Source organism: Populus trichocarpa, chromosome 10 (genome assembly GCF_000002775.5).
Source record: "Populus trichocarpa isolate Nisqually-1 chromosome 10, P.trichocarpa_v4.1, whole genome shotgun sequence".
Classification (NCBI taxonomy): Eukaryota; Viridiplantae; Streptophyta; class Magnoliopsida; order Malpighiales; family Salicaceae; genus Populus; species Populus trichocarpa.
In genome coordinates this window covers 17,947,923-17,974,627 of record NC_037294.2, presented here as the reverse complement: position 1 = coordinate 17,974,627, position 26,705 = coordinate 17,947,923, and the positions used below count along the sequence as shown (strand labels likewise).

General features: G+C 35.7%; 3 protein-coding genes across 4 annotated transcripts; 2 read left to right on the top strand and 1 right to left on the bottom strand.

Moving 5' to 3' along the window:
- LOC7474398 (putative metallophosphoesterase At3g03305) lies at window positions 1-4,102 on the top strand. Of its 2 annotated transcripts, XM_052456130.1 has the most exons (5): window positions 1-357; window positions 798-1,039; window positions 1,461-3,038; window positions 3,510-3,649; window positions 3,710-4,102. In XM_052456130.1, exons 1-4 carry the CDS (start codon window positions 30-32, stop codon window positions 3,627-3,629), a joined length of 2,268 nt encoding a protein of 755 aa, XP_052312090.1. In that variant the 5' UTR covers window positions 1-29; the 3' UTR covers window positions 3,630-3,649; window positions 3,710-4,102. The 2 variants fall into 2 exon arrangements, with proteins under 2 accessions (XP_052312090.1, XP_002316178.4); XM_002316142.4 differs by having other exon boundaries at window positions 2-357; window positions 3,510-4,102.
- Window positions 4,103-6,793: 2,691 nt separating this feature from the next.
- LOC7464601 (gamma-tubulin complex component 2) lies at window positions 6,794-15,129 on the top strand. The gene is made up of 21 exons (XM_024611307.2): window positions 6,794-7,063; window positions 7,237-7,295; window positions 7,415-7,460; window positions 7,584-7,718; window positions 7,950-8,081; window positions 8,751-8,834; window positions 8,917-9,015; window positions 9,178-9,269; window positions 10,215-10,287; window positions 10,360-10,512; window positions 10,612-10,731; window positions 10,895-10,948; window positions 11,682-11,765; window positions 11,870-11,944; window positions 12,033-12,161; window positions 12,355-12,480; window positions 12,567-12,674; window positions 13,300-13,362; window positions 13,535-13,609; window positions 14,446-14,612; window positions 14,706-15,129. Exons 1-21 carry the CDS (start codon window positions 6,974-6,976, stop codon window positions 14,830-14,832), a joined length of 2,091 nt encoding a protein of 696 aa, XP_024467075.1. The 5' UTR covers window positions 6,794-6,973; the 3' UTR covers window positions 14,833-15,129.
- A 573-nt stretch (window positions 15,130-15,702) lies between these two features.
- LOC7464600 (probable E3 ubiquitin-protein ligase ARI8) lies at window positions 15,703-26,055 on the bottom strand. Its single transcript, XM_002315081.4, has 15 exons — window positions 25,648-26,055; window positions 25,335-25,459; window positions 25,097-25,202; window positions 24,920-25,010; window positions 21,576-21,748; window positions 20,767-20,871; window positions 20,537-20,625; window positions 19,604-19,711; window positions 19,147-19,237; window positions 18,965-19,054; window positions 18,049-18,096; window positions 17,551-17,622; window positions 16,920-17,019; window positions 16,722-16,848; window positions 15,703-16,515 (listed from the first exon to the last, which is right to left on the bottom strand). The coding sequence occupies exons 1-15, from the start codon at window positions 25,822-25,824 to the stop codon at window positions 16,242-16,244; spliced, it is 1,776 nt and encodes a 591-aa protein (XP_002315117.4). The 5' UTR covers window positions 25,825-26,055; the 3' UTR covers window positions 15,703-16,241.
- Window positions 26,056-26,705: the final 650 nt, after the last annotated feature.

Here is a 26,705-nt window from a genome sequence, read left to right as displayed (position 1 = left end):
AAGTTCATTCCCTGGTTTCACAAGAAGCGATGGAAAAACGACAGTCTCCACAGTTTAGGGAGATGGGTCTTGTGGTTTTGATGCTGTTATGCCTCACTACCACCGTGCCCACTTCAGTTTCTATACAACAAGGAGGAGGAGGAGCAGAGGAGTTGGTTTCTTCACAGCCCAGAAAATGGCAAGACAGAGTTATAGAAGTGAAAGGAGGGCCAGAATCAGTTGTATGGATAGTGCAGCTCTCTGATCTCCACTTTAGTGTCCACCATCCTGAAAGAGCCCTTGACTTCAAGAAAATTGTGGGCCCTGCTCTTAAGATGATTAACCCATCTCTTGTTCTCATCACCGGTGATCTCACAGGTATAATTATTTGTGTTTTTTATTTTTCATTTGTTGGCGAGTTTGAGTGCCTATTAATTCCAAGCTTTATTGTTTTTGTTGAATCTTGGGATTTAGATTATGTGAAATGTGCGTGCATTTATAGAGCTTCCACCTCCATTCCCAAATTAGAAAATTGAGTGGAAGAGTTTTGATGCTTTGTGATCTTGGTGCTAATCAAACTGTCCATTCTTTACAAGCGAGTCGATCAGCTTTAATTAGCTGCCAGCATACTGCAAAGATTTTTCCTTTCATGTTCATCACCTTTTTTTTTTGTGTGTTCTTTTAGACATGCATATTGATGATTGTGATTTAACATACGAGTAAGCCAAGTACATAATGTTCTTATTTTATTGACTTTGGCAAATCATGATGGCTGCTGGGCGGATACGGTGAAATTTTTTTTAACTTTTGTTTACCAGATGGGAAAAGCAAGGACTTGTTAACAATGAAACAAAATGAGGATGAGTGGATAGAATATCAGAATGTAATGGAAGATGTTGCGAGAAGCAGTGGACTAGACAAGAGCATCTTCTATGATCTCAGAGGAAACCATGATAATTTTGGTGTACCAGTCATTGGTGGTTCGTTTGATTTCTTTTCAAATTATAGTATTAATGGGCAGTTCGGAAGAAAAGGAAATGTCAACAGTGTCACACTTGAGGTTAGTCTCTGGTCTCTACCTTCAGGATGTGGTTTTAGACATAAACTGTCATTTTAAAGAACAAATAGGTGACCCAGGATGTCTTTTCATATTCTTTCTCGTTTTTTTTTTTTTTTTTTTGCAGCATTCGTTCCTGAATTTCAAAACTATGACAATCATTTGATTTTTGTTTTTTTGTTGATCTCAGCATACTACCAATACTTGTATTTGGATTCTTGCTACCTATATCAGAGCTTTGAAACCCAAAAAAAAGATATGATTCTTCATTTCTCATTTTAAGATTCATATCCCATATGAAGTTGAACTTCCAGAGTGAATCCTCTAGCTGTAGTCATGAATGCATACCTCTTGTTTTGCTCGGTGACAATGTAAAGCTTTACTAATTCCTCTTCTTTGTATGTCGTTTTGTTCTGTCTTGTAGACTGGTGACCGCAAACATGTATTTGTTGGGTTGGACAGCACGATGTCTACTGGTTTACGAGGGCCAACTAATCTTTTTGGGCATCCAACTGACCAACTACTGTCTCAAATAGATTCACAGCTATCGCAATGGGATTCTCAAAAAGGAAAATCCGTAACTAAGATATCCTTTGGGCATTTTCCACTTTCATTCTCGGCATTCTCAGAGTCTCAGAAAAGCTTGAGAGATGTTTTTCTGAAGCATTCAGTGTCAGCTTATTTATGTGGGCATCTTCACACGAGGTTCGGTAAGAATTTGAAACGGCATCACCAGTCAAATGAAAAATTCCTGTCATCACATAGGTTTTTTCAGTTAAACATGCACCAAGAACCTTCTGAGAATCCTAAAAACTGTTTGTTTCAAGCACCGCCACTTAAGGAGTTCTGGGAGTGGGAGATGGGTGATTGGAGGAAAAGTAGAGCTATGCGAATTGTGGCTGTTGACAGAGGTCATGTTTCATACCTGGACATTGACTTCAAATCAGGAACCAAAAAAACCATTGTGTTGCCCACATTTCCACTGGATTCCCGCTTCATGTTAACATCTTCATTACATCAGATGTATGGGTGTCAACACATGGTCCCTTTTTCCTTTGAGACAATCAGATGCCTTGTGTTTTCTGTTTCTCCAATCACGTCTGTTGTGGCTAGGATCTATGACACAAGACCAGGGAATCCCCTTATGATCATGGAGACAACCATGACCAAGTTTGTGAGGGATATATCCAGGGGAGACATTTATGCAGCTGCATGGAACTATAAAGCCTTTGAGGATCCGTCTCCTGTTAGATTTTGGCTGCAAATAGAAGTAATTGATGTGATGGGAAGATCAACTTTGTCTGAACTAAGGCCATTTTCTGTAAACGGTCTAAGTGCTAAGATCTCATGGACATGGAAGGAATTTTTTGTCATGGGTTGTCAATGGGCTGCTTTGTACTACCCGATATTCTGGTCTGCAGTGTTTTTAATGCTCTCCATTCTTCTCATTCCAAAATTTGTCCTCATGTTCTCTAAGAAGCAGTACTCTTACAAGAATTTCATTTCTGAAAAAGGCTTAATAAATTGTATAGCATGGGTTTTGCTGGACCTCTGCAGGGTTCATGTAGTGTGGTTTGGTTTTTTAGGATACTTGATCTACCTCGTATCATGTCCCTGGCTAATTGGGCAAGTTTTCACTGATGGTGGGAACAGGGGGTACATGACCTGCATGGGATGGCTGGTGAAAATTTTTAACAGCAGGGAAAAACACGATTATATTGGATCTCCAGATATAATGGTGGTTGTGCTTCCACATTTCTTCTTTGTGGTTATACCTTCTATTTTGGTTGCTGGAGCATTGGCTGCTGAAAGAGGTATCTACAAAGAGCATTTTCTATCACTTTCAGGCAAGAAAGAAGACGACGATTCTAGTCAGAAGAATAAGAGATCAGGAACGTATGATAACCACAGGCATAGAAGATCAAAATTTGATTTTGTGGAGAGGTGGTTTCGGAAAGTTCTCCTGGCAGCTTGCTTGGTGATTTGTTGGAAACATTTTACGGTGAGGATCAATTCTGTTCCATTCTATGTGCACAATATCTCTGTCAAAAAATGTATGCATTGCATCTCATCACGTCATAGGGGTCGCTTCCATTATTTTACTAGAAAGTTGAAACTGATGGATTACTACACCAGTAAATCACTAATTGCTTTAGTCAGTAGATTATTGGCTTGTGCAGTTTGAAAGTTTGTTATTAGTGACCTGAGCCAATTTTCATTGCTTGTCAAGGATTATACCTTTTCATCCAGTAACAGATTTGAAAATGATCATTGCCCAAGTTCCCATCGAAACAGTATATGATATGCTTAGATTACATAAGAAAAGGATATTAACTTTGAATCATGCAAGTGACCCGCCCTAAATTTCCCTGTCATTAGTCTAACTTCGTGGAACCATTTAAAAATGTTGGATGACAGTATATTAGATTTGATCGTACTCTTTCCTTTTCTGACTCAGTTCCTTGTCTCACAGAATTGCAAAGCTCTCACGAAAGCATATGAGATGAACCCGTTGCTTCACTTTCCAGTGTATAGCCTTGCAATTCCACTGCTGTTGGCTTGCACCGTGTACAAAACCAGGAGTATTCAATAAGCTTTTTGCAGAAAGCAAGCCTTGTTCCACACCGTTGAAGTATGAAGGAGTATTCAATAAGCTTTTTGCAGAAAGCAAGCCTTGTTCCACACCGTTGAAGTATGAATGCAATTTTTTATTAGCACAAGAAACATCGAAGAAGGATCATGATGACATGGTTTGACACCACACTTGACTACAACTTCAAGTTGTCCGAAGCTGCAAATTGTTGAACAAAAACAGGTGCGTTGAGGACTGACGTGTTTACAATAAAAGGTACCGGATGATATGCAATCAAGAAACTTCCCGGCTAACTTACGATTGAGTTTTCTAGGATAGGAAGTTCTTTAAGTTATTAGTACGTGTTATGAGTCTTATGACTAGTGGAATTGTAAGCAAAGTTACAAGAAAAGCAGTAAAAGGGTTTTCCATGGCTAAAATTTCAATAGAAGCACTGTCACCGATGTGTGTTCAGATGCTTATTTTGTCCTGAATGCTTACATATTTTCTCTGGGAAAAAAAGGGGGGGATGCCTAAAAACTGAGAGTAAATATATGGCAACGTTGCTATATATGAAACAAGAACCTTGCTATGGTTGAGACTGGAGTGTTGAGAGTTCTGCCATGTTTGTGTGTTTGCATGGGTCTTGTTGCTCGGCTTTAACGACCCTAATCACAGCTCCCGGTCATGGGCTTATGGCTTGTTTGTCATGGTTTGAAATTGGACCTGATCCTTTGATTAATGGAATTCACTCGTCTTGTTTTGAACCTAAAAGCACCAAAGGTTTAGGTCAGTACCCAATGAATTCCACATAAAATTATTCTATATAAAATGTTCATGAATTATTCTTGTGTAGAATGACGCTAGAATGTCTGTCTGTTTGTCGAGATTAGCATAGATCTAAAAAGAAAATCCATCGCTCAGTATTTCTACTTTAGCGTTCGGCTGGGACGGTATAAACCCCATTGTAACATAAAGTTCATAGAAGATAAAAGAATAACTGAAGGAGGCAAATTCACCATGGCCATAATCATGTTTTATTATTCACCACGGCGGTAGTAAATGATGATGCTATCCTTCACAAGAAAATTAGATGTCTTTGTTTTCGGGTATTTTAGTTTTTTCATATATTTTATTAGTCATTAAAGGATTAACGGGAATGTATATTTTCTTCAATTTTTTTAAGCATGATAAAATCATCTAATTATCTTTTTATTTTCATCAATAAAAAACAATATCTTCATTTAATCTAAATTTATGATGCATTGTTTTTTTCAAATTGATTCTTATTTTTTTTATTTAAGTTTTTTTTTTCAATTGCACCATTCGATAAAAGATTTATAGTTTTTCTTTAATTTATTTTTTATTTTGATTTTTATCCTTTTATTTTGTTTTTTTATCTCTTTTTTTTTTAATTTTGAATCTTTTTTGTATGGTGTTTTTTTTTTCTTATTTCATCCTTTAGTGTTTAATTTGTTGGGAATTGGGTTTCGTGATTTTTCTATGTGTGGTGTTTCCGATCTAATAAACCAGGTTACATGTTTAAAAAGTTAATAGGGTTGACATCTTTTTTTTCTAGATTATTTTATTTTCTGATTTTATCATTCGACATTAGTTTTATTTTTTTAAAATAGCTACGTCGTTTTCTTCATATTATTTTCTATCAAGTTATCTCAACCTAGTAACATGGAACGTTATTTTGGTAGGTTAGCCCGAGATGGCTCACTCTTTGTTGTCGATATTATATATTTATCATGCTAGCTCATGTTGACTTGCACTTGATTTTATTACCATTTTTTAATCCCATTTCACAATTCCATATTTAATTCCCTTGGAATTGAACATTATCATTTTCTGCTCTTGAAAAAAAGGTTTTTTTTCTAGGTTATTCTAGTTGCTTTTTTTTTATCTATTTACTATTATTATCTTTTTATATATATAATTAAAATAAAATCAATTTATTTAACCAATCAGAACTATAACCTAAGTCGTTGAGCTTTTCTTTAAAAAAAAATACATACTTGCGCCATCTAAATATTATATTTTACAAAAACAATTAAGCAAAACTGCAGCTTAGCGCAACCCCACATCTAGTTAAAACTAATGCTGCCTGATAGAATTCACTGGAAAGGCCTCCATGGTCCATGGAGGAGACCTTTAACTAGTCTTGTAACATGCGTTATGCTGCTACGAGGAGGGATCCAAATTAATTTTCAATAAAAGAGAATAAGGTATATACAGTGTAAATGCATTTTTCGAGTATCATAATTTTTTAATTAAAAAAATATAAAGATGTTACTTCCACTTAATAGAAGAAATTAAAAATATATATATGAACCGATAAAATAGAAATGAGTTGTTAATAGTAATTAAATATAAAACAAAAGGTTAATCTTTACAGTAAAGAAAAAAAATAGATACACGTATAAATATTTAATCTCAACAATTCTTTTTATTTTATATGTTTGTATTTATTTTCTCTTGAAAGTTAATTATGATTGTCAATAACAATTTTTATTTTTATAAAAATATCATGTAAATATAATTTATTTATATAAAATAAAAATAAAAAATAAATTACAATAATCTTTTTGAAGCGTCATAAAATTTAAAAATAATTAAATAATTAATTAATATTTAAAAATATAACCTAGACAAAATATTAAAAAAAGAGAGTATTGATTAAAATTTAAATAAAAAAATCAATGCAGAGTAAAAGAAACAAAATAAATAAATGAGAGAGGGAATATTAATTAAAACTTAAATAAAAAATAATTAAAAGTTCATATTTGATTATAACCGTTTATTTTATTATTGTATAATTAAGAAAAAAATAGTATTTAAAAACTAAAATTTTTAAACCCAATAAAGTTAATGGGTTAAATTGTGAAATCCAAATCGATCCAACGCTTTAATAAAAATAAAAAAATTATATTGATTTTTTGAAGTCAAATTATTTATTTACCTCTCATATGAATTATCTTAAGATCTATAAAGTTAATTTTAAACTAAAATAGAAATTGAGTTTTTAAAATTGATATATTAAGTTAAATTTAATAATAATATCAAATAATTTTTTATAATATTATTTATTTTACATTCAAATATTTTTATTCGAGTGTAGCAGCACTGCTCTATATATAACTTTAAACTATGATTTAAAATAATAAAAAATCATAATTAAAAAATGAACGTTCGTTTCGGTTTTGTTTTTTTTCTTTAAAGGAAACAGATCACAGACAGCAGCAGTTCAAGTTTCAGTCGCAGCCCTCGCCCCCGCACTCAACCTTTTTCAAAAAAAAAAGCCGCTCTTCTCCTCGATTCAGTAAATAATGCGAGAGCTATAGAAAGAGAGATCGAGAGAAATGGAAAAAGCAACAGCAACCTCAACATCGTGCCCTTCAACACCTCGCTGGAATATTGACAGACCTTTCCTCACCGGCCGTTTCCACCAGGTTTTCTTCTTCACTTCCATTCTCTATTTTTCTTCCCCGAGAACCGAACAATCCTACCACTCGAGTTACGAAAAATTCCCGTTGTTGCTTTTTATTTGCCTCATTTTTTTATTTTTGTTAAAACAAAATTCTGCTTTATGCTGTAACTTTTATGAATATTTGTATTTATCTAGGAAACGAAAGGAACTTCGCGGCTCGCTGATACCAAGGGATTTTCTATGGATTTATCTAGGTATAAATAAAATCTATATACATAATTTGCTTAATTGCATTTTTATCTCTCTTTTGTTCTTATAGGTTAAAATTCTGTGTATATAACACTATATATATGTACTTTGTGCATTTGAGCAGCCATGGTTTGGAGAGACCCATTGGCTATTACAATGCTGCTGTTCAGGTATGTTTTCACACCTTCATCCTACTACTTTTATGGTTTAAATGATTTAGTTTTCTAATTTGGTTACTGGCTTCGTGAATTACCTGAATATTTTTGTTGCTTGCTATTTTCTTTGGTAAATAGGAACTTATCGTCATTGACGACCTCTTGTCTGCTATGGTTGGAATTGAAGGACGATATATTTCAATTAGAAGAGTACGTGGAAAGGAGGATCATATCTCTTTCCAGGTCGATGCTTCCATGGACTTGGCAATCCAGGTATGAAGTAGAGGGTTGTCCCCATTCATGTATCTATGTATGTATGTGTGTGTGTATTTGCATGAATGAACACAGGTATGTTGGCAAAGAGCCTGTTGAGTGTTGACAGATGCTTATCTCATAAGTCTGTCATTGACAGTGTGCCTGAATAAGTTTGTCTTTTAAGTTAAATCATGCATATTGATGGATTGTTATGCCTGATCGTTTAAGCTGATAAAGACATCATTTCAGGAACTGGCAAAAAGGATGTTCCCTTTGTGTGAGAGCTATCTGTTGATTGACCAGTTTGTCGAGTCCAGATCACAATTCAAGAATGGTTTAGTTAATCATGCCTTTGCTGCTGCGCTCAAGGCACTTCTTGTAGTAGGTTCTTTGTGTTGCAAGTCTTTTGATTATTATACGTGTGGCAGGGGTGGTTGCTGCATGCCTGTCTCACTTTATTGCTATTGTAACATTGTTGCTCCTATCTGTTTAATAGTTTTGTTAAGCTTATATTGCACGGTGATGGCTGCAGTTTTTTTTCTTTCTTAGTAGTCCTGGTTCTTGCCTGAACACACATTCCTCTTAGCCACAAGTGAGCAGAAAGTAAGAGAAAGCCTAGTTTGACAAAGAAGCATAACTTTAAAATACAGGAGGAAATGCCCTTGAAATGTGATGGTCAGACCCCAATCAGGTCTTTAACACGTGCCTGTTCTTAACCATCTAAAATTAGTAAAACAATGGAGTAAATATGACACCAAAACCTTATGGACAGTTATCATAATCAGGACTGTTTTGACTAATGGTATAATATATATATATATATATTTTTTTTTTTCTTTTTTCCCCTTTCTTGCATCATGCCTTCTAACAGAACGTGTGTCTTCACCATAAGTTGAGCCACAGGTATGCTGTTCAGCATAAACAAAGGGAGTCATTCTGTTTTGAACTGTGATTATCCTGTTACTGCCCAGATTTAGCTGCTCATTAAAGTCTTAGATACAAATGTTTCTCCTCAACTGAAAGTAATCTCTGATTTATTTTTTTAATTAGGATTATCAGGCCATGGTTGCACAGCTTGAACACCAATTTCGACTTGGAAGACTTTCCATACAAGGATTGTGGTTTTACTGTCAGGTTTGATTAATTGAATTTGCTCCAAATCTGCATAACCATTTCTTGGATTCTTTTCTCAAGTGGTTTTCATGCTACGTTGCAGCCCATGATGGGTTCAATGCAAGCTTTATCCATTGTGATACAGAAGGCTTCAGCAAATAATTTTACCGGTTCGTCTGTCCTTAACCTCCTGCAGAGTCAGGTGAATTGTCATGTTTCACTTACTTGATTTGCTGAGTGAACATATGGCTGTTTTCATTACTGTTTTCCTTGGCAGAATTAACTTTGCCCCACTAGTTCATGCTCTTAAACTTTTAGAATTTTATTCTTTTGTTTCCAACATTTTCCCCCCTTCTAAATCCAGGCTAAGGCAATGGCTGGTGATAATGCAGTGAGATCACTGCTAGAAAAGATGACGCAATGTGCAAGCAATGCATACCTTAGCATATTAGAGAGGTGCATTCTGCAAGCTTACTATTGAATCGTTTTTTTTTTTGGCATCCATGAGGTTTGTCATGGATCATGCTTTTAAGAGCGTTTTAAGATAATAGTAATTGCATTTTAGTTTTGACTGACTAAATCATCATGTCCTTTCTTTTTTGGGGCATCCATGAAGGGAAACTTGTATTTGCGCATTTGGCAAGGACAATTGATTTGTCATCTACTCGTGTTAGGTGGTTGCAAAAATCATCCCCTTCCATGCAAATTCTAAGACTGCAACAAGCTAACAAATTCCTCTCCTTCAATACTATCAAAACCTGCCTTTAAAATATCTGAATTTGAAACTATCAAGCTAACAAATTGCTGGTTTGCTTAGTTTCTTCCCTTTGCTGTTAATATTGCTCGGCAGCAATGGCTTACTATTCGTTGTCCCTACAAAATATGTACTGTAACTTCTCCTTTGTGGTAGTGGCTCTTGTATTTGGTCTTTGCAAAACCCATGATAAAGCTTCACTGGTCTATATGCAAGCTGCTATTATTTTTTTTTTATTTTAATTTTTATGATCTAAAATAAAGTGTAAAAGAAATGTACCAAAAGCTAAGGATATGCCATGCACTTTGTAGATATGTGTGTAACACTTTATTTTTCCATGATCGATCATGTTGTCATCTCTCTTTGGTTTCATGTGCATGCCCCTTATCTGTTTTCATGTTCCATATATTCAGAATTTAAGACTGCATTTTAAACTCTAAATGCTGCTTTGATTTGGATTCTGTTTTGCCTAAAGTAAAAGTCAGTTTCTGTACTTGATTTGAAGAGGTACGATAGATTTACTGATGTTTCTTACTATTCATGCACTTCCAGTCTGAGCATTTCTCTGCTTTTCTTACCTTTTGGCATCATAAGGTTGCAATTTTCTTTGATTTATCTTCTTCTTTACTTGAAAATGAAACTTGTAGGTGGGTCTATGAAGGAGTGATTGATGATCCATATGGTGAATTTTTCATTGCTGAGAACAAATCTCTTCAAAAGGTATAATGACTTTATTTGTGATCATGAGCGCTTAAAATTTGCTTAAGATGGTCACGGTTTGTTTTTTATTAGGAGAGCCTCACACAAGATTATGATGCCAAATATTGGCGGCAACGTTACAGCCTTAAGGAAGGAATTCCTAGCTTCCTTGCAAATATTGCTGGGACAATTTTGACCACGGGAAAATACTTGAATGTCATGAGAGAATGTGGACACAATGTCCAGGTTTGTTCATTACTATCCCCTCAGTACGTAGAACATATTTCATACTTGTATGGTGCTGGTACCTACCCTCAAATCCATGATTGGTTGTTTACTGTTTAGGTCCCTGCCTCAGAAAATTATAAACTAACGATCTTTGGCTCAAACCATCATTATCTAGAGTGTATAAAAGCTGCTTATGACTTTGCCAGCGGCGAGCTCTTAAATCTCATTAAAGAAAAGGTAAGCATCAGTTTGCATCGGCATGATAATTTTCATCTATATACTTGAGTGACTTTATGCTCTGCTTATATTATCATCCATGGAAATTGAAATTGTTTTCCGTGGTGCCAAGTTTCCTATAATAAAATGTTCTTCTCTTGGGTTTTTTTCTTCTTTGCTGCAGTATGATCTAATGGGAAAGCTGCGGTCTATTAAGCACTACCTTCTTCTTGATCAGGTACTTCTAGTTTCTGATTAGTTGACTGCCATTTAAACCATTGTTGAGATTTATTCTATGCTTTCAGTGGGTTGTTTGTGAAACTGGTTAATATCTACTTGTTTGTGTATAGTGAGGTGGCCAGTCAAGGCTACCTCTTTCTTTACTTCCTTTTCCCTGTCACATAAGATTGGGAATCACTTTTTGGTGGATTTTATTTGCAAATTTCTAGCACCTTTTCAATAAAAAATTTAATGTGCCGTGCTTGTTAGATGAATGGTTTGCACACTTGGTTCTCAGGCATCTGTTTGATTTGTCAAGGTCAAGCATGCAACATAGCATGAGGTTTTTAAGCCTTGAGTGAGGAGCATGCTTGGTCTTCAGGCCTAGATTTTCAAAGATAGTGATTTGAGAGTGGGGTACCAAGTGATCTGTGAGTGCCCGGGTGCAGATCAAATTGTTATCTTTCAAACTAGCTCTTCCTTGTTAAATGGTCGCTGTCATGAAATGAGAGGATCTACTTTAGGGGACCATTTACTTGTCTATGTGCTTTACAGGCTTTCTATTGCACTTCTCAGTATGTAGGGGAATTTGATATGTGTCCTTTTTTACCTACTTTTTCATCCCCAATTTTTCTGTTTGTTGGGAGTGGGGTGGGGTTGCCTTCCCAAATAAGCAATTTATTTTGCTTAATGTGTTGAGGATTGGTTCTTATTTCAATTTCTTCTATATTAACCTAATTGAATAATTTCAGGGTGACTTTTTGGTGCATTTTATGGATATAGCTCGGGATGAGCTCACAAAAAAGTTTGATGAGATTTCAGTGGAGAAGTTACAGGTTTCATCCTTTTATATTTTTGTTAAAATGAAATTTAACCTGCAGAAGAATTATTAAGCTAAGTATAGCAATGATATCTGAAAGCACACTCTTTGGTTGCTTAGTCGCTGTTAGACCTTGCTCTGCGCACCACAGCAGCTGCAGTAGATCCATGTCATGAGGACTTGACATGCTGTGTGGTAAGTAGGTTAATCCCTTTTTCTTTTAAGAGGTGAAACTTGCGAATTTGAAATTACATTAACTGTTATTACAACCTTTTGCTTACAGGAAAGATCATCCTTGCTTAAAAGATTGAGCACCCTGAAAGATCTTGAAGTGAGGACTGTTTCCGATGGTAATGCTCTAGCAGAGCCACTGAACATTACTGGTCTTGAGACATTTTCATTGAGTTACAAGGTCTGCTCTTTGACATGCCCATGAAGTTTCTTGTTGGAGATTATAAATGGCATTTCTTTGTAACTTTTCTTTTTCTCAAATTGTTCATACCTTTGCTTTGTTGATATTTTCCACTCTTAATCACTTTCTATCCTGACCACAATTTTCTTATCTAAAATATCTTGTAATTATTGAGCCTGTTGATGTTGTTCAGGTTGAATGGCCATTATCTATTGTTATCTCAAGAAAAGCCCTGGCAAAATACCAGTTGATTTTCCGCTTTCTGTTTCGCTGTAAACATGTAGACCGCCAGCTTTGCGGAGCTTGGCAAGTGCATCAAGTATGGGCTAGATTGTATCATTTAGAGTAGCTAGACTTTATCTACATCGTTTTGTGCTTCTAATCCATTTCCAATATGCTTTGCAGGGAGTTCGTGCACTTAATATGCGTGGAACCGCCATCTCTAGATCATCTCTAATCTGTCGCAGTATGCTGAAATTCATTAACAGCCTTCTTCACTATCTAACATTTGAGGCATGTTTACTGTATTGTGCTAGGCATAAATCTTTTGAACTTGTTTTGCTGAGTTATTGCATACTAGGTTTAAACTTGAATTTTTTTCCCTAGCTTCTGTTTTTTCCTGTTTCCTGGTATTTCATTTCTCTAATGTTACTCAAATGTTTTGTTGTTCCCTAAGGTGACTGATCTTCATGTGGCTCACATGACATGGTTATAAGTTGCCTACTTATATTTGGACATATTATTGAACCTGAAATTATTCCTTCATGTCAAATAAAATGGATTTTTCTCTCTCCTAAAGAGCGTGCAGCTGAGCAGTACCATTGTTGTCTGTCTCAGAACTTACAGTTTACATGCTCTTGCAGTTGATATTAATGATAAAAGAATATGAGAATCTGCACAACTATTTCTGACCTGATGAAGTTCAAAAGAATCATGAAAATTGAAGGGTTTGAGGTTTAATTTTATCATTGCCCATTAAAGAAAAATGAATGAAAAATAATAATCTGATCAATGACTGCATCCTTCAATCTACCTTTTTTTTTAATTTGCAATTTATTTTTCCTTTTCTCCCTAGTATTTTGAAATCTACAAGTTTGCTTATGGTTTTTGATAGCAGTACTAAAACATCTGTTTTCAGGTTCTTGAACCTAACTGGCATGTGATGCACAATAGACTTCAGACGGCCAAAAGCATAGATGAGGTACAGCCAGCACTAACTTGCTGGGTTTTAATGTACTCAAGATATCCAATATCAAGCAACTGTTTTATACTTTTAATGCATGTACTTCATTTCAACAGATATGGAAGTGTCCCACCTAAGCTTTGAGTCTGTGAACTCTTCTATATATCTTACTATGTTCTTTATGCAACAGGTTATTCAATATCATGATCTTTTCCTCGACAAGTGCCTGAGAGAATGTCTGCTTCTTTTACCTGAACTGCTCAAGGTTCATTTTCATTTTCATCATCTTATTTTTTAATTTTCTAAAACTAGTTAGTCCATTTAAGGTAAACCACTGGATCAGTAATGAATTTGGGTGTTGGGAAGGAAAATCAAGAAAGGGAAGAGAATGGGGGACAAACTTGGGAGAAATATGATGAAAATGATTACAACTTACCAGCAAAACTTCATTTTTTTCAGGAACAATTTCCTGCTTACTTTCAAATGAAACGAGAGAGAACAGGAGTTGTTGTTTAGAGGAATTCTTTTCTTTTCTAAAGCATGATGGACTTCAGATTGGCTTGTTCAAAATCTTGTTTTATTATCCAGAGAAAAAGAATGTATCCATCATTTCTTTGACCTATGACAATCTTCTTTGAGCCTCATAGCAAATCTGTGGTTCAAAGGCACAAGTGTCCCTGACTCGATAACAATTTCCTGTGATTCAGAGAGCTGAAAATCCTCTTTGGTTGCAGCTCTTCTATCAATAGGTCCTGATAGTAAACACAATTTATCCCTTTCCCTGTCTTTATCTTGTCCACGTGTCCTCTGAATAGTGAATATTGAAGCTTAACTTGTACCACTGCAATAGAGTTTTTGCATGTCTGGAATGTCGTTCACTAAATTTAATGACATTACTGATTTGGGATCTCATTTTAGTTCCAATAGGATGAGCATGAGTCTGGAAGCAATACACAAGATTGTCCATTACCAGATGAAAACTATATAATGAAGCATGAATATGCTGGCACTCTTTTGGAAGGGCAATGCCTAGTTATTGCTTTTTTATTTCACTCATTCATCCTTTCGGTTTATTCTCGCTAATGGAATTTCTGATTGCAGAAGGTGGAGAGGCTGCAATCCCTATGCTTGCAGTATGCAGCTGCAACTCAGTGGTTGATATCATCTTCCATCAGCATTCCAAAGCTAGAGGAACATTCCAAATCAAGCCGCCCATCTCGCATGCTAACAATGACAACTGAAAACGCAAGTGTCACTGATTCTATACTGTAAGTCTTGCTGATTGGCTATTCAATAGACACGCTCACACACACACACAAAAAGAAAAAAAAAAACCCTCATTCACCATCATATTTTTGTAGCAAATTTGAGAGGGAATTCAATGCTGAGCTTCAGAGTCTGGGACCAATCTTGAGCAATAGTTCCCAAGCAGAGCCATATTTGACTCATCTTGCACAGTGGATTCTTGGAGATGGACACGACCAATAAGTTTTGGTACCTGTTCTGTTAAATTGTAGCTTTCCGAGGTGTGAATATGTTGGCTGTTTATTTGCTTTCTTGCAGAGTGCTTCTGTGTCTTCTTTCTTGAAAAAGGAGAAATAAATGACAAATGAACCCAATATTACGGTGGCCCGAGATATTTTTAGGCTTTAGCTTGGATTCACTGTTTTGGAGTTAAATGTATGTGATGGTATATGTTAACAAGCTCAAAGTCTTGCTGATGCTATATTGTATTGTTATATGTATATTTTTTATGTATTAATTTACATATGGGGTTGAATTTTAGTGGATGGTGGTAGCAAGGTCTTTTGCTACTTACAATACCCCTTATTTTGTTAGTTGTTTAGATGAAATTAGCTTGTAGGTTGGAGTCATGAATTGTGGTGCGCAGTTCATTCCACTTCATTCAAGGTTGGTGGAGCCTTTCAAATCATCTTCTAGAACATGAACATGACAATCCTTTGACAAGCTTCGATATTGATCTTCAAAATTCCCTGTCTGCATCTCATGCTATTTTCTGTGCGAGTTTTGTTGAAGTCCTCGTCTTTCCCAGCTCAATAACAAGATAATTACAATCTGATTGTCAGATTCACATCCACCCTAATCTGTAGAAGAATTATCTGTGGGCAAGATTTGATCGACTAGACAAAGCATGCTTCTTGTTTTCAATAGCATATACTCATCAGACTGGGTTTTCCTTCCATGACTTTAGTCAAACTTGGTTTATTTTCTGCAAATGAATTGCATGAGCAGAAGCACTTTATTTTTCCTTGAAGCGGATTAGATGGAGTCGTACAAATTGAAAGAAAACAAAAAGGCATGCCACATCAAGTTATTGAAAAAGACCGGGGAAAGGAATGGACAGAATTCCAGAGTGTAAGATGTCTATTAAGCAGATAAATGCTACACATTAAGGCTGTTCGTCCGGCAGATCAAGTCAAGGTAGACGGTACAACATTTATTTCATTCTAGCTGGGGCAATGCAAGCCCATTGTCCCCAGGTAGGTTTTTACTCGTAAAATACAGTTGAAAGCTTAAGAGCACCAGAAACAGCTACTAGTAAAATCGATAGAAGATCATATGACTGAATGCACTTGCATGGATCCTGATTCATCATACTCTTTTAAGTTAACATGGAAGTGATGATAGGAACTATATACAGCTGATGCCAGAAAGAAGACAACAAACAACAAGACGCGTTTCCTGTCCCTTTCCCACCCTTTCCTTCTGTTTCTGTTCACCTCTGTTGTTGCAGTTCAGGTTTTGCAGACCAAGAGATTAAAAAAGCCCTTTTTGCACTCCCTGGCAATGTTCTTAATGGCCTTGTTACAACTGGACAGCCAAAGAGGCCAAACTGGTGATTCATCCGGGTGGCCAATCGATGTAGGAAATGAGATTTACCGTCGTTGCTGGCACATCGCACAAATGGTGGCCGGCTTAATATTTGCAAAGGTGCAATGTTCACAGGACCAGTGGCCTGGGTCATCAATATTTCTACTAGGTCCACTTGACCTAGATGTTGAGCCCTTGCCTCTACCAGCTCTTGCCCTACTGCTACCACCTCCCAAGCTCTTCGAGCTTGCTGTTCTGCTGCATGTACCATGGGAATCCACATCTGATAGACCATTCTCTAAAGCCCGGACTAAATTCTCGAAGTAGTTCCGAGTAACACTTCACACAAAAAAAATAACAAAAAAACCTATTAACTCGAAAATTCAAAGGCAAGGACAGGAGAAAGACAGACAATTTAAGTAACTTCCCAGCCCCTCTTTTCCAAGAGAACTGAGACTGATTCCTGTAGCTTCTGATTTGGGCCAAGTTATCCAGATAGAAAACTATGTTTCTAGTGATGTAATCAGTGTATATTTAAGAAGTACCTGGTCAACCCAGCAAGTTTTGTGCGGAACTCGTTAAAATCTTTTGACGGGCCCTCTGCATTTAGGTAAATTTGGAGCTCCTTCTCTGCACATTGATGAAGTCGCTCCAATCCAGACTCAGCCTCACCTGTGTAAATGGCGTCGATCAAAACACAAAATGATTGAACTATCTGCATTGAATTGGAAGAAATGACCTACCTTGCACATACTCAAAGAACATCCTCTTGGCATGTTCATGCTCAGGTAAATAATATCCATAGGCATAAGTCCATTTTAGAACTCGCCTACATTCAACTATCTGTGGACAGACAAAACAAATAAAATAAATATTACACACAAAAACAAACAAACAAGAAAAATGCTAGAGATACTTTTAACTAAAAGTCTTTCACTAAATGACACAGCATTTTGTGATTACATCAACCACTCCATCCATTCCATAATTATGATTGCGTCATTAAATGTGAAAAGATTTGCATCCCCTAATTTGAAAACATTCCTATACGATAAACACCACCATTTAGTCGAGTGAGTTTTAGTAAGAAGTTCAAATATGCCTAAGCATTACTTGAGAAGAAATACTTACATGTACATAATGAAAAAACAAATCCACTAATAAAGGCATTAAGGGATGCCATCCATTTACATGAAACAAAAATCACATAAAAAAATCCTCAAACTCCAAAATATCATATATCCTTGCAAAAGGTTCTCATGTATGCCAAATTGTAATGTCCTAATCCACATATCGAATGCCTTGCATATGAATGTGTATCGTGAATTTACAATAACAGAAATGGACATATTATGTTCGTATAGGAGTGCTTACCTGTAGCCAGGCCTCTATTATGAACTTCAGCTGTGACTCAGGTTGGCACTGTATGTCACTCAGCTTCTCAAGCTACAAAAAAACAAAATCATCACTCTCTGAAAGTTACAAGAGTGTGCATATAATATGCTTGTATGTACCCATGTATACTTTCTGTTCCCCAAAGAGAATAAGATTGATTTCAAATTACTTAAGACAGTGAAGACTGCAGTCATCTTTGATTAAAAAATTGATTCTAGAATAAATCTGTAATTATTCCACAGGCCTGATCTCTAGCTGGGTGTGCAATAACCCACAGAAATTTCCAACAACGAAATAATAGTTTTACGGTTTCAAGTTTCCGGGTTGCTACCACAATTTCTTGGTTGACATTAGCCAATGCAACTTTAGGAAAATAAGCGCTAATCTATATGATATGCCTTTCAGTAAAAATTACTCTCAAAGAATCAACCATGAAAGGATAGCTGCCATACATAGTTGACAGCAAGTAGTGCTTACATGTACATTTTGCATTTGCTGTAGGTCTGCCAATGCCTTTTGCCGAGACTGCAGGGAAGAAAGAGAAGTTCAGAGCCATGGATTCAGATCAGTAACGTGTCAAGCAAGATTAGGAATTCAGTTACTGGCAGAATATAAGAGACAGGTAATCATATTATTCAAAAGAAATACTGTGACAGAATTCATAGCATTACAGAGTAAGAAAACAGTAGCTACATGACCCATTCAATACATTTTAAAAAATAATTGTAATCATTTCAGTGCTGCTTTGGTTGGGCATAGCATTGCTCAGCTGAGCACCTTTTGGTGCCTAGCACCCTAGGTAAAATGACTTGGTGCCTAGAGGGGCACATTCATCTTTAAGGGTGTTGGTCTTATTATTATAAACTGCACCATCCAAGTACATACTGCCACAGTCAGCCATCGGTTCCTCCAGTTGCACTTTACTGTATAAGCAGCAATACAACAAATGTGTGCAGCTGCTAGATCTTCAATCTCTTCCCCGCTTGAGTTGTCATTCTTGGAGTTGTCGGAAAATAGAACACAGCATAAATTGACCTTTTGATCGAACACAGGAGGCTAATTAGGGTTCTCAAACAAAGATCTAAAATCTAGCACGTCCCAAACTCCAAGCCTCTATATCTATTCCTCAGTTTTATATTTCTCCCAAAGTTCATGTTTCCTCATAATGAATCCAGTTTTAATGACCAAACTTCAGCCTAAAAGTTTAGGGTCCTGATCACGAAAAGATGTTTCTAAGAATATCACATAACGTTTATACAGTGCTTTCCAGAAATATTTTTTTTATCAATATGTGCCAAACAAATGATCTGAAGATCGATTGATAACAGAGAGATAAGTCAATACCATACAAGGATTAACTTTACAAGCAAAAAGGTCAGCTGTTTGTACTTACTGATTGATTGGTTGCCCATCTTTCATAATAATGTGTGTATCTCTCCAGAGAGTTCTTGGCCATTTCTCTTCGCTTCTCAGACTCGTCATACTGCAACCAGAAGAACCAATACACAACATCAGATGATTATACAACACTATGCAAGCATAAGAAATGAAAATGTCTGAAAAAAATCAATATACCACTCCCTCTTGCTTTGCAGTCTCATAACGGTTACATGCATAAAAACCACCTGTCCTCTCTCCATGATCTGACCATGCACCAAGGCAAAGCCTGCAATCACATGTAATAAAATGAGTATACGCTTCGAAATGCACAGAAAAAAAGCTTGTTTTTCTTCTCTTCTTTCTTTTCTCTTTATGGAGAAGAAAGCACAGAGGATGTTTAAAACAAACATGGATTAAGGCATTTAGCTCATACAAGCTGAGCTCTTGTTGAGTTGACAGTGTTATTAAGAAGATGCACTATAGAATCAAATCTGTTCTGGATAGAAGTAATTCCAAATTTAAGTAAAAGAATGAGGTTGTGGATCGCTTATTCATAGTGTAAATCTGTATCAAAAGAATTCTGATGTTGCCAAGGCATACAAGATAGGATTGCCTGGTTGAGAGCAAGAGCACAACTTGCGTGCTAGCTTACCAACAAAATTCAAATTTGCAAGGTGGTGTGCATGTTATATGCATACACCCTTGATTTTTCTCAATTGGTCGCTTGCACTTCGGGCAAGGCTTGGAATTAGCCAATATCCTGAAATTCAATGAAAATATAATTTACCGTTAGGGAATAGAGAAGTTTTGAGAACAGAGCAGAAGACTTCCCGGGGAATTAATTATTATTTTGTACAAAGGCAAGTAGAGCATCACACAAATCATATTTACTGATAAGCAAGCACGTGCTCATGTGCTTACAATGCACCAAAAAACTGTATCCTCCAATGAGGCTACATGGGTAAACAATGAATGTGTATCCTCCAAACTTGATAGTTGCTAAGTTAATTGACAACATAGAAATAAGATTTATCTGATAAATTAAATGATAATTCCACTCTCCTCACATAATCCATCAACAAACTTAACTGCAGTTAGGAACAGATATTTATTGGGAAACAATACAAATCACAATGATTTTGCACTTTTAAGGGTTTCTGCTTTGGGTCCCTATCTTATCCCTAAAGCCATTAACTGGAGACATGGAGACTCTTTCTGCCTACAACCTGCCAAGAACCTTACAAGCAAAACATCACGTGCAGCATGGATCACAGCACGAATTATTTCTATTGTATACAGCTCAGTTGACTACAAATTCATATACTAACTTTTCCACATCAATAAAAGTCTATCACGAGATCAACTTCCTATCATGAGTACTAGTTCTCAAAGCAGTTCAAGAATGAGCTAGGTAAAATATGTGCAGATATGGCCATAATCTTCAGAACCACGATAGCTATTCCAGTCCAACATCCCAAGCCCTAAATTGCATTCCCTTTATTGTCCTTCATTAATATCCTTCAGCCGCCAAAACAATACATGATTAAAGAAGAATAGTTCTAGATGTTGTTCTCATGTTCCATACCAGTTCATATTTTCAGACTCGGCACTGTTCTTCAGTATCCACTTGGCCACAGTACCACAATCAACAGGTCGGTGAGCTTCCTCAGTACACTGCAAAATCAAGTCCATATGAGATACAATGACAAGAAAATGAATTATCAGGTGTTCACAAAAGCGCAACTATTATGAAAATAATGTTTCTCAAAGAACTGCAAGAAAAACTGAGATCCTTGAAAACTTGAAGAGACTCACATTCCAGCAGAAGCTGTATGCACAGCGGCAGGTAACGTCATAGCTCCCACTGCCAACAATAAAATCCACAGCATAATCACAGCCAGGAGCAGGGCACCATTTGGTCTACAAAATAACCCAAATAATATCGATTACACTGCAAAAAAAGAATAAGAAAAAAGTTCACAATAAACAGGCCAATTTTTCCTGGTTTCATGGGTTGTCATAAGTCACTAAAAAGATGACTGTCAAAGTATCATTTTATTGTGGGCTGATTCAGACAACACTAAGCTCAAAGAGAAACAAGTTCAAAAATAATGAACATGGAATTAAGGTCTAAATCTGAGGTGGAGCCTGCCAAATCAAACCCTAAACCCTGCTTCAGTTCCTCACTTAGCTGAATCCTAGAAGTACAAATTTCCAAACCCTGATTAGGCAGGGAGTCTTGGTCTTACTTCCTAAATTAGGATTAACAAGAAAGCTCAATGTAAGGCATGCTTGGAGCAAAGAAAAAGTCCTTGCTCACTGGTCCCTAAGCAAAGTCACAATCCTAATAGTTAAATAGTCCGAAAATAGTATGCACACCGAATGCTGGTAAAGAAAAAGAAGTGACTATGGATTGTGTTAATTATACAAGTAGAAAATTTATAATTTTGATGTTTATAGATCACTGCAAAAAAAAAAAAAAAAGCTCATGCTTTAGCTTATGATCACAGCTAATCTTTACTCTTTTGCACTTAGCATCACTAAAGTTAAAAGTGAGGTCAAAAGTATTAATTTGATATAAAAGAAAAAAAATCCCTGCACATGCACATTTTAGAATGAAGTACCTTTCTATTGTCCTCAATATAAGATCTTATGAAATAACGAGAATGTTTCTCACTGTCTTCATCAGAAGTCAATAAATTAATCATATCTTGACCAATAGCAGCATTACAAGATGGATCAGGACATCGCAACATCAAACATCCAGGACCATCATTAATGGCTGTGCTGATGTAACCTAGAAAGGAAAAATCAAAGAAAAAAAGGAAAAAAAATGTAAGTATAAGGGTTAAAGCAAAACATAATCATTCAAAATGTTGCAATGAGTTTGGCATGCAGCACAATGAGCTATCAATGTCCAGGTGAAAATTGCTTCTCTTCAACAACATAGGCTAGAAAAGCAATCTTCCCTGCCATTACTTACACAGTTTCATCAGCATCCACAAAGAAGCAATTTCCATTTTTCCTACACAGCAATTGATGAGATTTTTTCCTAATACACAACTTTATATTATTGGACATAACTTTTAATACAACTGCTGAGTCGGGCTGAAATTTTGCTAGAAAACTCTAGAGGCACTTTTACATATGGAATTAAAATTTCGCAGAAGTGGCAGATGACCAGAAGTTACCACCATTCAGGATTTGCAATATTTTCCTAATTGATTTAGGATTTTTTTTTTTCCTATTTGGTTTAGAATTCTTTTATTATTTTTCCAGTTTTGTTTAGGATGTTTTTCATAGTATAAATAAGGTTATTTAGCTTGTATTTGTGTTGTCGTTCTTGTTGTCTTTCTTGTGTTACTTCCATCTATGTCAGTTAGTATTAGAGCCCAACGATCTCAGGTTATTGCTTGATGTGTGCAACAATCTCAAGTTATTTTGTTTGTTGTGTGCTACTAAATAACCATGGTTGGAAGAGGTTGTTGAGCAAAACATGTTTGGATAAGAGGTTCCTCTCAAGAGTGAAATGTTCAAGAGTTGGTGATATAACATACAAAGACAAATTACAAAATTAATTTGTCGACTTAAGGTAATAAACATGCAGAGGCAAGTTGAAGAATTATCACATCAATTAGCAGAGATGAAGAAAAGAATATTGGAGGATCGTGAGAAGAGTGGTCACAGAAACATGACTAATTTTGAGAACCCGTTTCAAGGGCAGAAGCAAAGGAGGGAACTACTTTATCAGGATGAATATGACATTGACACTAAAAAAATTTATGATTCTAATTCTTGTGTGGATTGGAATCAACCACCAAAATTTGATGAAGAAGAAGCTCAAGATGTCACTAAGCTTGCGGGTTGCTGAAATCCTAAAAGCTATGTAAATTGGGATCTACAATGATTCTCTCGTGAAAGTGAAGAATTATTTGAAACTCCAAAAGAGTGTTTTGGAGTTAACTTTTAAGATATTTAAGTATTAGAAATTTCCGGCCACAAAGAAATTAATGGACCAAGTTATTAGTCATCGCTAACAATTAAGTGTCAGAAGTTGATGTTTGAAGAATTTCAAGGTGGATTTGGAGTTGTCAACAAAGGTGTGTTGCCAACAGAAAACATCTTAGTTGTTGTCAAGGGCAAGAACGTTATGCTGAATTTTGAGTCAGAGTTTGAAAAGGCTACTACAAGAGCTGTTGCACATGGTCTTCAACGTAACTCTAAGACTACTTTCATTGTTTGGGAGGATGAGCATGTTGTTTGTAGGTATGATGTTTCTAACGAAAAGGTTGGGCAGGTGAAAGGTTGAAAAATCTTAATTGGATATCCAAGAAATCAAGGCAAGAGCAATTTGAACTTGAGGATGAGTTCTCTCCAACCCGGGGAGACTGGTGCAAGAAAAAAAAAATTAATACATAGCTTTAAATTATTGGGCATGACTTTTGATCCAACTGTTAGATTGGGTTGAAATTTTGCTAAAAGATTCTAGAGGCACTTTACCTATGGCGTTAAAATTTCACAACAATCAAAGATCAAGAAGGTCTTCCGATAATGACTAGAAGTTACTGTTTGAGATTTGCAATATTTTCCTAGTTGACTTGACATTTTTTTTCTTATTTGGTTTGGACCTCTTATAATATTTTTTTCAGGTTAGTCTAGGATGTTTTCATAGTATAAATAGGTTATTTAGCTTGTATTTTAGAAGACTACTTAAAAAGAAAATATTTAGTAATAAAATTTTGAATTAGGGTTTTCGTGTAATCCCTTTTCGGTATAATTTTGTGTTCTTATATTTGTTGTCTTTCTTATGTTGCTTCCGTTTACACATGAACTTTGGAATCTTTTTAGATCAAAAGCATTTACATATGAACTTTGGAATCTTTGTGAATCAATAACACAAACCAGCTAATAAACAATAGAACCATTATAATTCTCACATGTTAACTTTCTTCCCAATGCCCATATAGACTTCAAAAACTACGTTTTGACATAACCATAATGACTACTGCTAATGGAAGAGAAGATAAACTTTCTTCTCTGGACCTCTCACTAATATACTTTGTTTTGGAGTTATCCATTCCTCCTTGACAGTATATTTTATATCAAAAGAGGTAAGACAACCACCAGCATTCGGTGCAGCACCCACATTTTGGTGTACTCTTCTTTCTTTCTAATGAAGAAGGAGCAATTCTACCCTATATTTAACAACTTGACAGCCACAGTTTCTCCATTTGTGGTGGTCACAACTGTAAGCATAATAGATATACAGCAAACTTCAAAACCACTTGGTAATGATGAGTACACCTCATCCTCATTTAGAAGAAGATGCTCAAACAGTGTAACCTCTACTTGTTCACATAATAATACTTTTTTGTACTGTATTTCCCACAATGATGAAAAAAAGAACAATAATAGAGGAGAAATAAGGAATTCATTAATCAGCTCCTGACAAGAGTAAGAGACTGCCCTTGAATTAATGATGAACTCCAGCTGACACGTTCGAGATAACACACCTCCACTGTGACTTCCAAACTGATTGGGAAATTATTTACAAATATCTCTAACAAGGAATTCAGCTGGACCACAAAAAAATAATAATAAAGCTGTTCTGCAACCCCGCATCTATTGCCATTAGGAATGCCACTATACAATTCAAAGCCCTAAACCAAATAGTTTTAATTTTGCAAAATAAACTTTCAGCTGGGAAATATTTTTGACTCACTAAAATGCTCGGAACAAAACAAACAATGAAATCAACAACGTAAAAGATACTTCAAAGGTAATACATTTTTTTATGATGTTAAAGGAAACCAGACACGTCTTTTATGAAAAATCACAATAGTTTCACAAACATATCAATTATTAAGGCAGGAATACAAGAATAATAAAATGTCAAAGCATTATTCAAGATAACCTTACAACAAAACTAACAGAGATGAGGCTTTGATGTTCTTGGGATACAACACACCTGCCCAGCATGAATTGCAAAACGGATGACCACAAGCAGCAGCAAGCAATCTATCAGAAGGATAAGTTTCGAAACAAATCCCGCAAGTCATCTGTCAAAGCAGGAGCATTCATCGCATCAAATTCACAAAAAAAATATAATTAAAGAAAGCAAGCAAGCAAAACATAAACTGCATACTTCTCTACCATCAGGAAATGGAACAACCGGTTCCTCCAGTAAACCAACAGCCTTTCGAACCTTTTCCTCATCCGCAAACCATTCATCATGCACTTTACTCACACTCCTGTAAATCCAGAGGAATACAAATATTCTTCACTAAGATGTAAACCCACAGACCAAAAAGGCTCATTTTATTCATTCAAACAGACAAAAGACCGTAGCATCCAATATGAAACCATGTCAATTACTGCCTTACCAGTTATAGTACCGGAGAAGTATACTGGCCGCAACCTTTGAAATGGAAAGCACAGTAGCTATCCTCATAACATCATCATCTTGTCGCTGCCGTATATCTTCTTCACTCAAAACCGTATAGTTTTGCTTTCACATTAAACAAATTCATCAGTAAACGAATTACAAAATTCATTCCAAGAATTTACAGATTTGACAGAAAGAATCGAACTTTACTGATAAACTACACAGATCAAAGCTTAAAAAGAGACACAGCAAACAAATGGCATCAAATCAGGATGGTAATTACACAATTGCCATGAGGAGTAAAAAAGTACCTGGTGGCGATGAGAGATGAGATCATCGGAATCATCCGAGTCGTTATCGATGAACTCATAATCGGCGACGTCAGCATCGTCGCTGTCGAAACCATCTTCTTCTCCGCCGCTGTAGAAATCATCCTCCGCCGATTCCGCAGCCGCGTCTTGCATATCGAACTCGTCCTCCGAATCCATTGATTTTGAGTTTCTTTGCGTTCCTTCAAGACCCTAAGAAATTGATACAAACTATAGATGATTAAAGAGATGGAGAGAGGAAGGGGTTGTAAGATAAGATGAAAAGACAGGGATGTAATGGAGATTTGGCGAGGGAGAAATGAGAGGAAAGCGAGGGAGGAGAGAGAGGAAGAAATGCTTTATGGTTTTGCTTTACTTTATTTATTTATTTATTATTATTATTATTATTATTATTATTATTATTGCTGCTGCTTGTTGGAAGCAAAGGGAGGGGAATGAATGATTTTTTAAAATAATAATTAATTATTGTTAGGTTTGAATTTGATGGATTAGTTTTATTCAATTTCAATTTTATTAACCTATAAAAAAAAATCATAGAAATCAATTTATAAGAATTTTGGTTGTGTCTAAGAGAGAAATGATGGGGTTGTTTTGATACAACTTTGTCACGTCCTCCCCCGGTTGAGGAAAGGGGATACAGAGAGAGAGCTTTTGCTTTCATTTAATATATAATATACAATTTATTGGAGGATGGACTGTAATAAGATTGGTAAGTTAAGACCCACAGAGAGATTGGTTGTCTGAACTCTGAAGAGGGTGTGTGTACTTCCATTATACTGTAAAATGTTTTTTAATTTTCTAATTTCAGAGTTTTGGCTTAAGAAGTTAAAGATTTTCGTGTTTAGAAATGTGGTTATAGTTGTTTTTTAAAGTGTGTTTTATTTAAAAACATATACCAATAATATTTTTATATTTTTTAAAAATTATTTTTTAAATCAGCATATTAAAATGATTTGAAAACATCAAAAACATATTAATTTAAAATAAAAAAAATCAAATTTTTTTAAAAACGTTTTTTAAACACCCTCGACTATCATGGT

Excerpts from the sequence above, each read along its gene's own strand:
- LOC7474398 (XM_052456130.1), top strand. The coding sequence starts at position 30 with ATGGAAAAACGACAGTCTCCACAGTTTAGGGAGATGGGTCTTGTGGTT. Across the intron at positions 358-797 it reads CATCACCGGTGATCTCACAG|ATGGGAAAAGCAAGGACTTG; the intron begins GTATAATTATTT and ends TTTGTTTACCAG. Across the intron at positions 1,040-1,460 it reads TCAACAGTGTCACACTTGAG|ACTGGTGACCGCAAACATGT; the intron begins GTTAGTCTCTGG and ends TCTGTCTTGTAG.
- LOC7464601 (XM_024611307.2), top strand. The coding sequence starts at position 6,974 with ATGGAAAAAGCAACAGCAACCTCAACATCGTGCCCTTCAACACCTCGC. Across the intron at positions 7,064-7,236 it reads TCACCGGCCGTTTCCACCAG|GAAACGAAAGGAACTTCGCG; the intron begins GTTTTCTTCTTC and ends GTATTTATCTAG. Across the intron at positions 12,162-12,354 it reads CATTTTCATTGAGTTACAAG|GTTGAATGGCCATTATCTAT; the intron begins GTCTGCTCTTTG and ends GATGTTGTTCAG.
- LOC7464600 (XM_002315081.4), bottom strand. The coding sequence starts at position 25,824 with ATGGATTCGGAGGACGAGTTCGATATGCAAGACGCGGCTGCGGAATCG. Across the intron at positions 19,055-19,146 it reads CTGCAAAGCAAGAGGGAGTG|TATGACGAGTCTGAGAAGCG; the intron begins GTATATTGATTT and ends TTCTGGTTGCAG. Across the intron at positions 16,849-16,919 it reads GTTCTTTGAGTATGTGCAAG|GTGAGGCTGAGTCTGGATTG; the intron begins GTAGGTCATTTC and ends CCATTTACACAG.